The sequence below is a fragment of the Carcharodon carcharias genome, chromosome 13, assembly GCF_017639515.1.
Source record: "Carcharodon carcharias isolate sCarCar2 chromosome 13, sCarCar2.pri, whole genome shotgun sequence".
Taxonomy (NCBI): Eukaryota; Metazoa; Chordata; class Chondrichthyes; order Lamniformes; family Lamnidae; genus Carcharodon; species Carcharodon carcharias.
Window position 1 is genome coordinate 71430482 of NC_054479.1, and position 23143 is coordinate 71453624.

Consider the following 23143-nt stretch of genomic DNA (forward strand, 5'->3'; position numbering starts at 1 on the left):
ACACCCACAAACAAACTCACACCCACACCCAAAACCACACTCACACCCAAAACCAAAAACACAATCACACTCACAGCCACACCCACACCCACACTCACACACGCACTCACACACACACCCACACTCACACCCACAACCACACCCACATGCACACCCACACTCACACCCACACCCATACCCTCACCCACATCCAAACACACACCCACAACCACACTCACACCCACACTCACACCCACAATCACACAGCCACCCACACCCACACACACACTCACACCCACACCCACAATCACTCCCACACCCAAACACACACCCACACACACACTCACACTCACACCCACACTAAAACACACACCCACCAAACCACTCACACTCACACCCACACTCACACCCACACCCACACACACACTCACACCCACAGCCACAACACTCACACCCACACTCACACCCTCACTCACACCCACACTCACTCCCACACCCACAAACACACTCACACCCACAACCAAAAACACAATCACTCACAGCCACACTCACTCCCACACCTACACTCACACCCACACTCACACTCACACCCGCACCCACACTCACAACCACTACCACACCCACACTCACACTGATATCCAAACCCATATCCACACACAGACCCACACACAAACTCACACTCACACCTGCACTCACACCCACACCCACACTCACACCCACAACCACACCCACATGCACACCCACACTCACACCCAAACCCATACCCTCACCCACACCCAACACACACTCACAATCACACTCACACTCACACTCACAGACAGAATCACACCCACACACTCACACCCACACCCCCAACCACACACCCACAACAACTCTAACACCCGCACCCACACACCCAAACCCACAATCACACCCACACCCTCGCAACCTCTCACCCCAGCCTCACACCCACACACTCACACCCACACCCTTACACCAACTCCCTCACACCCACTCACACTCTGACACACTCACCAACAGCTACACACCTGCACTCACTCCCACACTCACACTCACACCCACATACCCACACCCTCACATGCACCCACCCACACTCTCACATACTCAGACCCTCACAGCCGCAGCCACACCCACAGCCACACCCACACACCAACACCCACAACCACACACACACACCCACACCCACACCCACAACCACACTCACACCCACACCCACACACACTCACACTCACAATCACAACCACACTCACACCCACACTCACTCCCACACCCACACCCACACTCACACTCACACCCACACTCACACCCACACCCACACCCACACACAAATCCACATCCACACCCACAACCACACCCACACCCACACTCACACACACACCCAAACCCAAAAACACACCCACAAACACAGTCACAGTCAGACTCACACTCACACTCACACTCACACCCACACCCACAACCACACTCACAGCCACACCCACACCCACACCCACACTCACTCCCACACCCGCACACACACCCACAACCACACCCAAACCCACACACACACTCACACCCACACCCACGTGCACACACACACACTCACGCTCATACCCGCACTCACACCCACACCCACACTCACACCCACAACCACACCCACTCCCCCACCCACACTCACAACCACACCCAAACCCACACACTCACCCACACACACACTCACACTCACAGCCACACTCACACACACAATCACACCCAAACACTCACACTCACACCCACACCCACACCCTCACCAACACACACCCACACCCACACTCACACACTCTCCCAAACCCACAATCACACCCACACCTTCGCAACCTCTCACCCCAGCCTCACACCCACAAACTCACACCCGCACCGTCTCACCCACAACCTCACACCCACTCACACTCTCACACACTCAGCAACTGCTACACACCCGCACTCACAAGCACACTCACATTCACACCCACAAAACCACACCCTCACACACTCACATACTCACACCCTCACAGCCACAGCCACACCCACACCCAAACAACAACACCCAGAAGCACACACACACTCCCACACCCACACCCACACTCACACCCACACCCACAGACACACACTCACACCCACACACACATTCATACTCACACCCACACCCAACCTCACACCCACACACACAGACACTCAGACTCACACCCACAGTCACACTCACACCCACACAGACACCTACAATTCACTCACACTCACACCCACACGCACACACACACCCAAACCCACAGCCACACGCAACAGGTGCACCACCCACACACTCACAACATCACAGCCACAGTCACACCCGCAGTCACTCACACACACCAACACCAACACCCACACACCCACACTCACACCCACACCCACACTCACACTCACACTCACACCCACACTCACAGCAACACCCACACACACTCACACCCACACTCACACCCAAACCCACATCCGCACTCAAACTCACACCCACACTCACACTCAAACTCACACCCAGACTCACACCCATACCCACAAGCACACTCACACCCACTCTCACACCCACACTCAGACACCCACTCACACCCACACACACACTCACACCCACACACACACTCACTCCCACACACACACTCACTCCCACACACACACTCACACTCACACCCACACCCAAACACACACCCACAAAACCACTCACACTCACACCCACACTCAAACCCACACCCACACACAAAATCACACCCACACCCAAAACCACACTCACACCCAAAACCAAAAACACAATCACACTCACAGCCACACCCACACCCACACTCACACCCGCACTCACACACACCCACACTCACACCCACAACCACAGCCGCATGCACACCCACACTCATACCCTCACCCACACCCACACACAAACCCACAACCACACTCACACCCACACTCTCACACCCACCCAAACCCACACACGCTCTCACACCCACATTCACACTCACTCCCACACCCAAACACACACCCACACACACACTCACACTCACACCCACACTCACACCCACACCCACACCCACACCCACACTCACACTCACACTCACACTCACAAACACACTCACCCACACTCACTCCCACACCCACACCCACACTCACACTCACAGCCACACTCACACACACAATCACACCCAAACACTCACACTCACACCCACACCCACACCTTCACCAACACACACCCACACCCACACTCACACACTCTCCCAAACCCACAATCACACCCACACCTTCGCAACCTCTCACCCCAGCCTCACACCCACAAACTCACACCCGCACCATCTCACCCACTCCCTCACACCCACTCACACTCTCACACCCTCAGCAACTGCTACACACCCGCACTCACAAGCACACTCACATTCACACCCACAAAACCACACCCTCACACACTCACATACTCACACCCTCACAGCCACAGCCACACCCACACCCAAACAACAACACCCAGAACCACACACACACTCCCACACCCACACTCACACCCACACCCACAGACACTCACACTCACACCCACACACACATTCATACTCACACCCACACCCAACCTCACACCCACACACACAGACACTCAGACTCACACCCACAGTCACACTCACACCCACACACACACGCACAAATTCACTCACACTCACACCCACACGCACACACACACCCAAACCCACAGCCACATGCAACAGGTGCACCACCCACACACTCACACCATCACAGCCACAGCCACACCCGCAGTCACTCACACACACCAACAACCACACCCACACACACTCACACCCACATCCACACACACTCACACCCACACTCACACCCAAACCCACACCCACACCCACACTCACACTCACACTCACACCCACACTCACAGCAACACCCACACACACTCACACCCACACTCACACCCACACCCACATCCGCACTCACACTCACACCCACACTCACACTCAAACTCACACCCAGACTCACACCCACACCCACACCCACACTCACACCCACACTCACACACCCACCCACACCCACACACACACTAACACCCACACCCACACTCACTCCCACGCCCAAACACACACCCACACACACACTCACACTCACACCCACACCCAAACACACACCCACAAAACCACTCACACTCACACCCACACTCACACCCACACCCACACTCACACTCACACCCACACTCACACCCACACTCACTCCCACACCCACACTCACACCCACACTCACACAAAAACCCACACACAAACCCACACTCACAACTACACCCACACTCACACTGACACCCAAACCGACACCCACACACAGACCCACACACAAACTCACACTCACACGTGCACTCACACCCACACCCACACTCATAAACACAACCACACCCACATGCACACCCACACTCACACCCACACCCATACCCTCACCCACACACCCACACAATCGCACCCACACCCACACACCCAACCACAAACCCAAACCCACACTCACACCCACACCCTCACAAACTCTCACTCCAGACTCACACCAACACACTCACTCCTACACCCACACAAACTCCCTCACACCCACTCATAATCTGACACCCTCACCAAAAGCGACACACCTGCACTCTCACCTACATACCCACACCCTCACATGCACCCACCCACACTCTCCCGTACTGACACCCTCACAGCCACAGCCACACCCACAGCCACAGCCACACACCAACACCCACAGCCACACACACACACACTCACACCCACATCCACTCACACTCACACCCACATTCACACCCACACCCACACACACACACACACCCACACCCACAAGCACACTCACACCCACACTCACACCCACACTCACACCCACAGTCAATACCACACCCACAACCACACTCACACCCACAAACAAAAACACAATCACACCCACACCCACACTCACTCCCACACACAAACACACACCCACACACACAATCACACTCACACACACACCCAAACACACACCCTCAAAACAACTCACACTCACACCCATACTTATACCCACACCCACAAACAAACTCACACCCACACCCAAAACCACACTCAAACCCAAAACCAGAAACACAATCACACTCACAGCCACACCCACACCCACACTCACACACGCACTCAACACACAGCCACACTCACACCCACAACCACACCCACATGCACACCCACACTCACACCCACACCCATACCCTCACCCACATCCAAACACACACCCACAACCACACTCACACCCACACTCACACCCACACTCACACAGCCACCCACACGCACACACACACTCACACCCACACCAACACTCACTCCCAGACCCAAACACACACCCACACACACACTCACACCCACACCCACACTCACACACGCACTCACACACACACCCACACTCACACCCACAACCACACCCACATGCACACCCACACTCACACCCACACCCATACCCTCACCCACATCCAAACACACACCCACAACCACACTCACACCCACACTCACACCCACACTCACACAGCCACCCACACCCACACACACACTCACACCCAAACCCACACTCACTCCCACACCCAAACACACACCCACACACACACTCACACTCACACCCACACCCAAACACACACCCACCAAACCACTCACACTCACACCCACACTCACACACACACCCACACACACACTCACACCCACAGCCACAACACTCACACCCACACTCACACCCTCACTCACACCCACACTCACTCCCACACCAACAACCACACTCACACCCACAACCAAAAACACAATCACACTCACAGCCACACTCACTCCCACACCTACACTCACACCCACACTCACACTCACACCCGCACCCACACCCACACTCACAACCACACCCACACCCACACTCACACTGATATCCAAACCCACACCCACACACAGACCCACACAGAAACTCACACTCACACCCGTACTCACACCGACACCCACACTCACATGCACAACCACACCCACATGCACACCCACACTCACACCCACACCCATACCCTCACCCACACCCAACACACACTCACAATCACACTCACACTCACACTCACAGACACAATCACACCCACACACTCACACCCACACCCCCAACCACACACCCACACCAACTCTAACACCCGCACCCACACACCCAAACCCACAATCACACCCACACCCTCGCAACCTCTCACCCCAGCCTCACACCCACACACTCACACCCACACCCTTACACCAACTCCCTCACACCCACTCACACTCTGACACACTCACCAAAAGCTACACACCTGCACTCACTCCCACACTCACACTCACACCCACATACCCACACCCTCACATGCACCCACCCACACTCTCACATACTCAGACCCACACAGCCACAGCCACACCCACAGCCACACCCACACACCAACACCCACAACCACACACACACACCCACACCCACACCCACACTCACACCCACACCCACACTCACACTCACACTCACACTCACAACCACACACACACCCACACTCACTCCCACACCCACACCCACACTCACACTCACACCCACACTCACACTCACACCCACACCCACACACAAATCCACATCCACACCCACAACCACACCCACACCCACACTCACACACACACCCAAACCCAAAAACACACCCACAAACACAGTCACAGTCACACTCACACTCACACTCACACTCACACTCACACCCACACCCACACCCACACCCACACTCACACCCACACCCACACCCACACTCACTCCCACACCCGCACACACACCCACAACCACACCCAAACCCACACACACACTCACACCCACACCCACGTGCACACACACACACTCACGCTCATACCCGCACTCACACCCACACCCACACTCACACCCACAACCACACCCACTCCCACACCCACACTCACAACCACACCCAAACCCACACACTCACCCACACACACACTCACACTCACAGCCACACTCACACACACAATCACACCCAAACACTCACACTCACACCCACACCCACACCCTCACCAACACACACCCACACCCACACTCACACACTCTCCCAAACCCACAATCACACCCACACCTTCGCAACCTCTCACCCCAGCATCACACCCACAAACTCACACCCGCACCATCTCACCCACTCCCTCACACCCACTCACACTCTCACACCCTCAGCAACTGCTACACACCCGCACTCACAAGCACACTCACATTCACACCCACAAAACCACACCCTCACACACTCACATACTCACACCCTCACAGCCACAGCCACACCCACACCCAAACAACAACACCCAGAACCACACACACACTCCCACACCCACACCCACACTCACACCCACACCCACAGACACTCACACTCACACCCACACACACATTCATACTCACACCCACACCCAACCTCACACCCACACACACAGACACTCAGACTCACACCCACAGTCACACTCACACCCACACACACACCTACAATTCAATCACACTCACACCCACACGCACACACACATCCAAACCCACAGCCACACGCAACAGGTGCACCACCCACACACTCACACCATCACAGCCACAGCCACACCCGCAGTCACTCACACACACCAACACCAACACCCACACACACACACTCACATCCACATCCAAACACACTCACACCCACACTCACACCCACACCCACACCCACACTCACACTCACACTCACACCCACACTCACAGCAACACCCACACACACTCACACCCACACTCACACCCACACCCACATCCGCACTCACACTCACACCCACACTCACACTCAAACTCACACCCAGACTCACACCCATACCCACAAGCACACTCACACCCACTCTCACACCCACACTCACACACCCACTCACACCCACACACACACTCACACCCACACACACACTCACTCCCACACCCAAACACACACCCACACACACACTCACACTCACACCCACACCCAAACACACACCCACAAAACCACTCACACTCACACCCACACTCAAACCCACACCCACACACAAAATCACACCCACACCCAAAACCACACTCACACCCAAAACCAAAAACACAATCACACTCACAGCCACACCCACACCCACACACACACCCGCACTCACACACACCCACACTCACACCCACAACCACACCCGCATGCACACCCACACTCATACCCTCACCCACACCCACACACAAACCCACAACCACACTCACACCCACACTCACACCCACACTCTCACACCCACCCACACCCACACACACTCTCACACCCACATTCACACTCACTCCCACACTCATACCCTCACCCACACCCACACACAAACCCACAACCACACTCACACCCACACTCACACCCACACTCTCACACCCACCCACACCCACACACGCTCTCACACCCACATTCACACTCACACCCACACCCAAACACACACCCACAAAACCACTCACACTCACACCCACACTCACACTCACACCCACACACACACTCACACCCACACCCACAACCACACTCACACCCACACTCACACCCTCACTCACACCCACACTCACTCCCACACCCACAACCACACTCACACCCACAACCAAAAACACAATCACACTCACAGCCACACTCACTCCCACACCCACACTCACACCCACACTCACACTCACACCCACACCTTCACGAACACCCACCCACACCCACACTCACACACTCACCCAAACACACAATCACACCCACACCTTCGCAACCTCTCAACCCAGCCTCACACCCACAAACTCACACCCTCACCGTCTCACCCACTCCCTCACACCAACTCACACTCTCACACCCTCAGCAACTGCTACACACCCGCACTCACAAGCACACTCACATTCACAACCACATAACCACACCCTCACACACTCACATACTCACACCCTCACAGCCACAGCCACACCCAAACAACAACACCCAGAACCACACACACACTCCCACACCCACACCCACACTCACACCTACACCCACAGACACTCACACTCACACCCACACACACATTCATACTCACACCCACACCCAACCTCACACCCACACACACAGACACTCAGACTCACACCCACAGTCACACTTACACCCACACACACACCCACAAACTCACTCACACTCACACCCACACGCACACACACACCCAGACCCACAGCAACACGCAACAGCTGCACCACCCACACACTCACACCATCACAGCCACAGCCACACCCGCAGTCACTCACACACACCAACACCCACACCCACACACACACACTCACACCCACAACCACACACACACACACCCACACTCACACCCACACCCACACCCACATCCACACTCACACTCACACTCACACCCACACTCACACTCACACTCACACCCACACTCACAACACCCACACACACTCACACCCACACTCACACCCACACCCACATCCGCACTCACACTCACACCCACACTCACACTCAAACTCACACCCAGACTCACACCCACACCCACAACCACACACACCCACACTCACACCCACACTCACACACCCACCCACACCCAAACACACACTCACACCCACACCCACACTCACTCAATACAACTCACACTCACACCCATACTCATACCCACACCCACAAACAAACTCACACCCACACCCAAAACCACACTCACACCCAAAACCAAAAACACAATCACACTCACAGCCACACCCACACCCACACTCACACACGCACTCACACACACACCCACACTCACACCCACAACCACACCCACATGCACACCCACACTCACACCCACACCCATACCCTCACCCACATCCAAACACACACCCACAACCACACTCACACCCACACTCACACCCACAATCACACAGCCACCCACACCCACACACACACTCACACCCACACCCACAATCACTCCCACACCCAAACACACACCCACACACACACTCACACTCACACCCACACTAAAACACACACCCACCAAACCACTCACACTCACACCCACACTCACACCCACACCCACACACACACTCACACCCACAGCCACAACACTCACACCCACACTCACACCCTCACTCACACCCACACTCACTCCCACACCCACAAACACACTCACACCCACAACCAAAAACACAATCACTCACAGCCACACTCACTCCCACACCTACACTCACACCCACACTCACACTCACACCCGCACCCACACTCACAACCACTACCACACCCACACTCACACTGATATCCAAACCCATATCCACACACAGACCCACACACAAACTCACACTCACACCTGCACTCACACCCACACCCACACTCACACCCACAACCACACCCACATGCACACCCACACTCACACCCAAACCCATACCCTCACCCACACCCAACACACACTCACAATCACACTCACACTCACACTCACAGACAGAATCACACCCACACACTCACACCCACACCCCCAACCACACACCCACAACAACTCTAACACCCGCACCCACACACCCAAACCCACAATCACACCCACACCCTCGCAACCTCTCACCCCAGCCTCACACCCACACACTCACACCCACACCCTTACACCAACTCCCTCACACCCACTCACACTCTGACACACTCACCAACAGCTACACACCTGCACTCACTCCCACACTCACACTCACACCCACATACCCACACCCTCACATGCACCCACCCACACTCTCACATACTCAGACCCTCACAGCCGCAGCCACACCCACAGCCACACCCACACACCAACACCCACAACCACACACACACACCCACACCCACACCCACAACCACACTCACACCCACACCCACACACACTCACACTCACAATCACAACCACACTCACACCCACACTCACTCCCACACCCACACCCACACTCACACTCACACCCACACTCACACCCACACCCACACCCACACACAAATCCACATCCACACCCACAACCACACCCACACCCACACTCACACACACACCCAAACCCAAAAACACACCCACAAACACAGTCACAGTCAGACTCACACTCACACTCACACTCACACCCACACCCACAACCACACTCACAGCCACACCCACACCCACACCCACACTCACTCCCACACCCGCACACACACCCACAACCACACCCAAACCCACACACACACTCACACCCACACCCACGTGCACACACACACACTCACGCTCATACCCGCACTCACACCCACACCCACACTCACACCCACAACCACACCCACTCCCCCACCCACACTCACAACCACACCCAAACCCACACACTCACCCACACACACACTCACACTCACAGCCACACTCACACACACAATCACACCCAAACACTCACACTCACACCCACACCCACACCCTCACCAACACACACCCACACCCACACTCACACACTCTCCCAAACCCACAATCACACCCACACCTTCGCAACCTCTCACCCCAGCCTCACACCCACAAACTCACACCCGCACCGTCTCACCCACAACCTCACACCCACTCACACTCTCACACACTCAGCAACTGCTACACACCCGCACTCACAAGCACACTCACATTCACACCCACAAAACCACACCCTCACACACTCACATACTCACACCCTCACAGCCACAGCCACACCCACACCCAAACAACAACACCCAGAAGCACACACACACTCCCACACCCACACCCACACTCACACCCACACCCACAGACACACACTCACACCCACACACACATTCATACTCACACCCACACCCAACCTCACACCCACACACACAGACACTCAGACTCACACCCACAGTCACACTCACACCCACACAGACACCTACAATTCACTCACACTCACACCCACACGCACACACACACCCAAACCCACAGCCACACGCAACAGGTGCACCACCCACACACTCACAACATCACAGCCACAGTCACACCCGCAGTCACTCACACACACCAACACCAACACCCACACACCCACACTCACACCCACACCCACACTCACACTCACACTCACACCCACACTCACAGCAACACCCACACACACTCACACCCACACTCACACCCAAACCCACATCCGCACTCAAACTCACACCCACACTCACACTCAAACTCACACCCAGACTCACACCCATACCCACAAGCACACTCACACCCACTCTCACACCCACACTCAGACACCCACTCACACCCACACACACACTCACACCCACACACACACTCACTCCCACACACACACTCACTCCCACACACACACTCACACTCACACCCACACCCAAACACACACCCACAAAACCACTCACACTCACACCCACACTCAAACCCACACCCACACACAAAATCACACCCACACCCAAAACCACACTCACACCCAAAACCAAAAACACAATCACACTCACAGCCACACCCACACCCACACTCACACCCGCACTCACACACACCCACACTCACACCCACAACCACAGCCGCATGCACACCCCACACTCATACCCTCACCCACACCCACACACAAACCCACAACCACACTCACACCCACACTCTCACACCCACCCAAACCCACACACGCTCTCACACCCACATTCACACTCACTCCCACACCCAAACACACACCCACACACACACTCACACTCACACCCACACTCACACCCACACCCACACCCACACCCACACTCACACTCACACTCACACTCACAAACACACTCACCCACACTCACTCCCACACCCACACCCACACTCACACTCACACCCACACTCACACCCACACCCACACCACACACAAATCCACATCCACACCCACAACCACACCCACACCCACACTCACACACACACCCAAACCCAAAAACACACCCACAAACACAGTCACAGTCACACTCACACTCACACCCACACCCACAACCACACTCACACCCACACCCACACCCACACCCACACCCACACTCACTCCCACACCCGCACACACACCCACAACCACACCCAAACCCACACACACACTCACACCCACACCCACGTGCACACACACACACACTCACGCTCATACCCGCACTCACACCCACACCCACACTCACACCCACAACCACACCCACTCCCACACCCACACTCACAACCACACCCAAACCCACACACTCACCCACACACACACTCACACTCACAACCACACTCACACACACAATCACACCCAAACACTCACACTCACACCCACACCCACACCCTCACCAACACACACCCACACCCACACTCACACACTCTCCCAAACCCACAATCACACCCACACCTTCGCAACCTCTCACCCCAGCCTCACACCCACAAACTCACACCCGCACCGTCTCACCCACACCCTCACACCCACTCACACTCTCACACCCTCAGCAACTGCTACACACCCGCACTCACAAGCACACTCACATTCACACCCACAAAACCACACCCTCACACACTCACATACTCACACCCTCACAGCCACACCCACACACACACCCAAACAACAACACCCAGAACCACACACACATTCCCACACCCACACCCACACTCACACCCACACCCACAGACACACACTCACACCCACACACACATTCATACTCACATCCACACCCAACCTCACACCCACACACACAGACACTCAGACTCACACCCAAACTCACACCCACACCCATACCCTCACCCACACCCAACACACACTCACAATCACACTCACACTCACACTCACACTCACAGACACATTCACACCCACACACTCACACCCAAACCCCCAACCACACACCCACACCAACTCTAACACCCCCACCCACACACCCAAACCCACACTCACACCCAAACCCTCGCCACCTCTCACCCCAGCCTCACACCCACACACTCACACCCACACCCTTACACCAACTCCCTCACACCCACTCACACTCTGACACCCTCACCAACAGCTACACACCTGCAATCACTCCCACACTCACACTCACACCCACATACCCACACCCTCACATGCACCCACCCACACTCTCACATACTCAGACCCTCACAGCCACAGCCACACCCACAGCCACACCCACACACCAACACTGACAACCACACACACACACCCACACCCACACCCACACACACACTCACACTCACACCCACACCAACACTCACACCAACACCCACACCCACACTCACACCCACACTCACACTCACACTGACACCCACACACACCAACACCCACACACACTCACACCTACACTCACACCCACACCCACATCCGCACTCACACTCACACCCACACTCACACTCAAACTCACACCCAGACTCACACCCATACCCACAAGCACACTCACACCCACTCACACCCACACACACACTCACACCCACACACACACTCACTCCCACACCCAAACACACACCCACACACACACGCACACTCACAACCACACCCAAACACACACCCACAAAACCACTCACACTCACACCCACACTCAAACCCACACCCACACACAAAATCACACCCACACCCAAAACCACACTCACACCCAAAACCAAAAACACAATCACACTCACAGCCACACCCACACCCACACTCACACCCGCACTCACACACACCCACACTCACACCCACAACCACACCCGCATGCACACCCACACTCATACCCTCACCCACACCCACACACCAACCCACAACCACACTCACACCCACACTCACACCCACACTCTCACACCCACCCACACCCACACACGCTCTCACACCCACATTCACACTCACTCCCACACCCAAACACACACCCACACACACAATCACACTCACACCCACACCCAAACACACACCCACAAAACCACTCACACTCACTCCCACACTCACACCCACACCCACACACACACTCACACCCACACCCACAACCACACCCACACCCACACTCACACCCTCACTCACACCCACACTCACTCCCACACCCACAACCACACTCACACCCACAACCAAAAACACACCCACACTCACACCCACAACCACAACCACATGCACACCCAAACTCACACCCACACCCATACCCTCACCCACACCCAACACACACTCACAAGCACACTCACACTCACAGACACATTCACACCCACACACTCACACCCACAACCCCAACCACACACCCACACCAACTCTAACACCCCCACCCACACACCCAAACCCACACTCACACCCAAACCCTCGCCACCGCTCACCCCAGCCTCACACCCACACACTCACACTCACACCCTTACACCAACTCCCTCACACCCACTCACACTCTGACACCCTCACCAACAGCTACACACCTGCACTCACTCCCACACTCACACTCACACCCACATACCCACAACCTCACATGCACCCACCCACACTCTCACATACTCAGACCCTCACAGCCACATCCACACCCACAGCCACACCCACACACCAACACTGACAACCACACACACACACCCACACCCACACCCACACACACACTCACACTCACACCCACACCAACACTCACACCAACACCCACACCCACACACACACTCACACTCACACTCACACTCACAACCACACTCACACTCACACCCACACCCAAACCCACACTCACTCCCACACCCACACCCACACTCACACCCACACTCACACCCACACCCACACCCACACACAAATCCACATCCACACCCACAACCACACCCACACCCACACTCACACCCACACCCAAACCCAAAAACACACCCAAATAAACAGTCACACTCACACCCACATCCACACACACACCCACACCCACACACACACTCACACCCACATCCACACCCACACCCACAACCACACCCAAACTCACACCCACACCCAAACTCAAACCCACACCCACAACCACACCCACACCCACACTCACTCCCACACCCACACTCCAACCCACAACCACTCCAAGAACCACACTCACACCCAAACCCTCTCCCACATCCACGCCCACACAAACACCCAGACACACACTCACACTCACACCCACACCCAAACACATCCCAAAAACCCACTCACACTCACAGCCACACTCACACCCACACCCACACCCACACTCACACCCACACTCACACCCACACTCACACCCACACACACAGTCACTCCCACACCCAAACACACACCCACACACACACTCACACTCACACCCACACCCAAACACACACCCACAAAACCACTCACACTCACACCCACACTCAAACCCACACCCACACACAAAATCACACCCACACCCAAAACCACACTCACACCCAAAACCAAAAACACAATCACACTCACAGCCACACCCACACCCACACTCACACCCGCACTCACACACACCCACACTCACACCCACAACCACACCCGCATGCACACCCACACTCATACCCTCACCCACACCCACACACAAACCCACAACCACACTCACACCCACACTCACACCCACACTCTCACACCCACCCACACCCACACACGCTCTCACACCCACATTCACACTCACTCCCACACCCAAACACACACCCACACACACACTCACACTCACACCCACACCCAAACACACACCCACAAAACCACTCACACTCACACCCACACTCACACCCACACACACACTCACACCCACACCCACAACCACACTCACACCCACACTCACACCCTCACTCACACCCACACTCACTCCCACACCCACAACCACACTCACACCCACAACCAAAAACACACCCACACTCACACCCACAACCACAACCACATGCACACCCAAACTCACACCCACACCCATACCCTCACCCACACCCAACACACACTCACAATCACACTCACACTCACACTCACAGACACATTCACACCCACACACTCACACCCACACCCCCAACTACACACCCACACCCACTCTAACACCCCCACCCACACACCCAAACCCACACTCACACCCAAACCCTCGCCACCTCTCACCCCAGCCTCACACCCACACACTCACACCCTTACACCAACTCCCTCACACCCACTCACACTCTGACACCCTCACCAACAGCTACACACCTGCACTCACTCCCACACTCACACTCACACCCACATACCCACACCCTCACATGCACCCACCCACACTCTCACATACTCAGACCCTCACAGCCACAGCCACACCCACAGCCACACCCACACACCAACACTGACAACCACACACACACACCCACACCCACACCCACACACACACTCACACTCACACCCACACCAACACTCACACCAACACCCACACCCACACACACACTCACCCTCACACTCACACTCACAACCACACTCACACTCACACTCACACCCACACCCAAACCCACACTCACTCCCACACCCACACCCACACTCACACCCACACTCACACCCACACCCACACCCATACACAAATCCACATCCACACCCACAACCACACCCACACCCACACTCACACCCACACCCAAACCCAAAAACACCCCAAATAAACAGTCACACTCACACCCACATCCACACACACACCCACACCCACACACACACTCACACCCACATCCACACCCACACCCACAACCACACCCAAACTCACACCCACACCCAAACTCAAACCCACACCCACAACCACACCCACACCCGCACTCACTCCCACACCCACACTCCAACCCACAACCACTCCAAGAACCACACCCACACCCAAACCCTCTCCCACATCCACGCCCACACAAACACCCAGACACACACTCACACTCACACCCACACCCAAACACATCCCACAAACCCACTCACACTCACACCCACACTCACACCCACACCCACACCCACACTCACACCCACACTCACACCCACACTCACTCCCACACCCACAACCACACTCACACCCACAACCAAAAACACAATCACACTCACACCCACACTCACACAAACACCCACACACACACCCACACTCACAACCACACCCACACTCACAACCACACCCACACTCACACTCACACTGACACCCAAACCGACACCCACACACAGACCCACACACAAACTCACACTCACACGTGCACTCACACCCACACCCACACTCACACCCACAACCACACCCATATGCACACCCACACTCACACCCACACCCATACCCTCACCCACACACACACACACACTCACAATCACACTCACACTCACACTCACAGACACAATCACACCAACACAATCGCACCCACACCCACACACCCAACCACACACCCACACCCACTCTAACACCCCCACCCACACACCCAAACCCACACTCACACCCACACCCTCACAAACTCTCACTCCAGCCTCACACCAACACACTCACTCCTACACCCACACAAACTCCCTCACACCCACTCACAATCTGACACCCTCACCAAAAGCTACACACCTGCACTCTCACCTACATACCCACACCCTCACATGCACCCACCCACACTCTCCCGTACTGACACCCTCACAGCCACAGCCACACCCACAGCCACAGCCACACACCAACACCCACACCCACACACACACACACTCACACCCACATCCACACACACTCACACCCACACTCACACCCACACACACACCCACAACCACTCTCACACTCACACTCACACCCACACTCACAGCAATACCCACACACACTCACACCCACTCTCACACCCACATCCACATCCGCACTCACACTCACACCCACACTCACACTCAAACTCACACCCAGACTCACACCCACACCCACAACCACACTCACACCCACACTCACACCCACACTCACACACCCACCCACACCCACACACACACTCACACCCACACCCACACTCACTCCCACACCCAAACACACACCCACACACACACTCACACTCGCACCCACACCCAAACACACACCCGCAAAACCACTCACACTCACACCCACACTCAAACCCACACCCTCACAAAAAATCACACCCACACCCAAAACCACACTCACACCCAAAACCAAAAACACAATCACACTCACAGCCACACCCACACCCACACTCACACCCGCACTCACACACACCCACACTCACACCCACAACCACACCTTCATGCACACCCACACTCATACCCTCACCCACACCCACACACAAACCCACAACCACACTCACACCCACACTCATACCCACACTCTCACACCCACCCACACCCACACACGCTCTCACACCCACATTCACAATCACTCCCACACCCGAACACACACCCACACACACTCACACTCACACCCACACCCAAACACACACCCACAAAACCACTCACACTCACACCCACACTCACACCCACACCCACACTCACACCCACACCCACAACCACACTCACACCCACACTCACTCCCACACACACAACCACACTCACACCCACAACCAAAAACACAATCACACTCACAGCCACACTCACTCCCACACCCACACTCACACCCACACTCACACTCACACCCGCACCCACACCCACACTCACAACCACACCCACACCCACACTCACACTGATATTCAAACACACACACACAGACCCACACACAAACTCACACTCACACCCGCACTCACACCCACACCCACACTCACACCCACAACCACAACCACAGGCACACCCAAACTCACACCAACACTCACTCCCACACTCACTCCCACACTCACACCCACAACCAAAAACACAATCACACTCACACCCACACTCACTCCCACACCCACACCCACACTCACACCCACACTCACACAAACACCCACACACACACCCACACTCACAACCACACCCACACTCACACTGACACCCAAACCCACACCCACACACAGACCCACACACAAACTCACACTCACACGTGCACTCACACCCACACCCACACTCACACCCACAACCACACCCACATGCACACCCACACTCACACCCACACCCATACCCTCACCCACACACACACACACACACTCACAATCACACTCACACTCACACTCACAGACACTATCACACCCACACAATCGCACCCACACCCACACCCCCAACCACACACCCACACCCACTCTAACACCCCCACCCACACACCCAAACCCACACTCACACCCACACCCTCACAAACTCTCACTCCAGCCTCACACCAACACACTCACTCCTACACCCACACAAACTCCCTCACACCCACTCACAATCTGACACCCTCACCAAAAGCTACACACCTGCACTCTCACCTACATACCCACACCCTCACATGCACCCACCCACACTCTCCCGTACTGACACCCTCACAGCCACAGCCACACCCACAGCCACACACCAAGACCCACAACAACACACACACACCCACACTCACACCCACACCCACACCCACACTCACACCCACACCCACACCCACACACACTCACACCCGCACCCACACCCACACCCACACCCACACCCACACTCACACTCACAACCACACTCAGTCCCACACTCAGCCACTCACCCACACCCACACTCCCACACCCGCACTCACACCCACAGACTCAAACCCACACAATCATACCCACACTCACACCCACACCCACACTCACACCCACACCCACAGACAATCACACTCACACCCGCACACACATTCATAATCACACCCACACCCACACTCACACTCACACTCACACTCACACTCACACGCACAACCACACTCACAACCACACTCACAACCACACTCACACCCACACCCACACTCACACCCACACCCACACCCACACTCAGACCCACATCCACACCCACACCCATTCCCACACCCACACTCACACCCACACCCACACTCACAACAACACCCATACCCACACTCCCACACCCACTCTCCAACCCACAACCAAGCCAAGAACCACACCCACACCCACGTTCTCACCCACACCCACGCCCACACAAACACCTGGACACACACACACACTCACACCCACACCCAAAAACACACCCACAAACCCACTCACACTCACACCCACATTCACACCCACACCCACACACACACCCACACCCACAACCGCAATCACACCCACACTCAAACCCACACTCAAACCCACACTCACTCCCACACCCACAACCACACTCACACCCACATCCAAAAACACAATCACACTCACACCCACACTCACTCCCACACCCACACTCACACCCACACTCACAACCACACCCACACTCACAACCACACCCACACTCACACTGACACCCAAACCCACACCCACACACAGACCCACACACAAACTCACACTCACACCTGCACTCTCACCCACACCCACACTCACACCCACAACCACACCCACATGCACACCCACTCTCACACCCACACCCATACCCTCACCACACCCACACACACACTCACAATCACACTCACACTCACACTCACAGACACAATCACACCCAAACAATCGCACCCACACCCACACCACCAACCACACACCCACACCCACTCTAGCACCCCCACCCACACACCCAAACCCACACTCACACCCACACCCTCACAAACTCTCACTCCAGTCTCACACCCACACACTCACTCCCACACCCTCACACCAACTCCTCACACCCACTCACAATCTGACACCCTCACCACCAGCTACACACCTGCACTCACACCCACACTCACACTCACACCAAAATACCCACACCCTCACATGCACCCACCCACACTCTCACATACTCACACCCTCACAGCCACAGCCACACCAACAGCCACACCCACACACCAACAACCACAACAACACACACACACCCACACCCACACTCACACCCACATCCACACACTCACTCACACACACACCCACACTCACACCCACACCCACACTCACACTCACACTCACGCTCACACTCACACTCACACTCACACTCACACCCACACTCACACCCACACCCACACCCACACTCATCCCACACCCACACTCACACCCACAACCACACCCACTCCCACACCAACACTCACACCCACACCCAAACCCACACACTCACCCACACACACACTCACACTCACACCCACACACACACACAATCACACCCAAACACTCACACTCACACCCACAACCACACCTTCACCAACACCCACCCAAACCCACACTCACACACTCACCCAAACCCACAATCACACCCACACCTTCGCAACCTCTCACCCCAGCCTCACACCCACAAACTCACACCCGCACCGTCTCACCCACTCCCTCACACCCACTCACACTCTCACACCCTCAGCAACTGCTACACACCCGCACTCCCAAGCACACTCACATTCACAACCACATAACCACACCCTCACACACTCACATACTCACACCCTCACAGCCACAGCCACACCCAAACAACAAAACCCAGAACCACACACACACTCCCACACCCACACCCACACTCACACCTACACCCACAGACACTCACACTCACACCCACACACACATTCATACTCTCACCCACACCCAACCTCACACCCACACACACAGACACTCAGACTCACACCCACAGTCACACTCACACCCACACACACACCCACAAACTCACTCACACTCACACCCACACGCACACACACACACAAACACACAGCAACACGCAACAGCTGCACCACCCACACACTCACACCATCACAGCCACAGCCACACCCGCAGTCACTCACACACAACAACACCCACACCCACACACACACTCTCACACCCACATCCACACACACTCACACCCACACTCACACCCACACCCACACCCACATCCACACTCACACTCACACCCACACTCACACTCACACTCACACCCACACTCACAACAACACCCACACACACTCACACCCACACTCACACCCACCCCCACATCCGCACTCACACTTACACCCACACTCACACTCAAACTCACACCCAGACTCACACCCACACCCACAACCACACTCACACCCACACTCACACCCACACACACACCCACCCACACCCACACACACACTCACACCCACACCCACACTCACTCCCACACCCAAACACACACCCTCAAAACCACTCACACTCACACCCACACTCACACCCACACCCACAAACAAACTCACATCCACACCCAAAACCACACTCACACCCAAAACCAAAAACACAATCACACTCACAGCCACAACCACACCAACACTCACACACGCACTCACACACACACCCACACTCACACCCACAACCACACCCACTTGCACACCCACACTCACACCCACACCCACACTCACTCCCACACCCAAACACACACCCTCAAAACCACTCACACTCACACCCACACTCACACCCACACCCACAAACAAACTCACATCCACACCCAAAACCACACTCACACCCAAAACCAA

General features: G+C 55.8%; 1 protein-coding gene and 1 pseudogene across 1 annotated transcript; both read left to right on the top strand.

Moving 5' to 3' along the window:
• Nucleotides 1-210: 210 nt before the first annotated feature.
• On the top strand, nucleotides 211-6900 carry LOC121286071 (annotated as a pseudogene).
• A 2889-nt stretch (nucleotides 6901-9789) lies between these two features.
• LOC121286072 (mucin-2-like) lies at nucleotides 9790-17989 on the top strand (the record flags this gene model as incomplete). The annotated part of the gene is made up of 5 exons (XM_041203075.1): nucleotides 9790-10081; nucleotides 10119-10306; nucleotides 17077-17333; nucleotides 17369-17598; nucleotides 17637-17989. Coding segments are annotated over 5 exons (1320 nt in total), but the record flags the coding sequence as incomplete, so codon positions are not given.
• Nucleotides 17990-23143: the final 5154 nt, after the last annotated feature.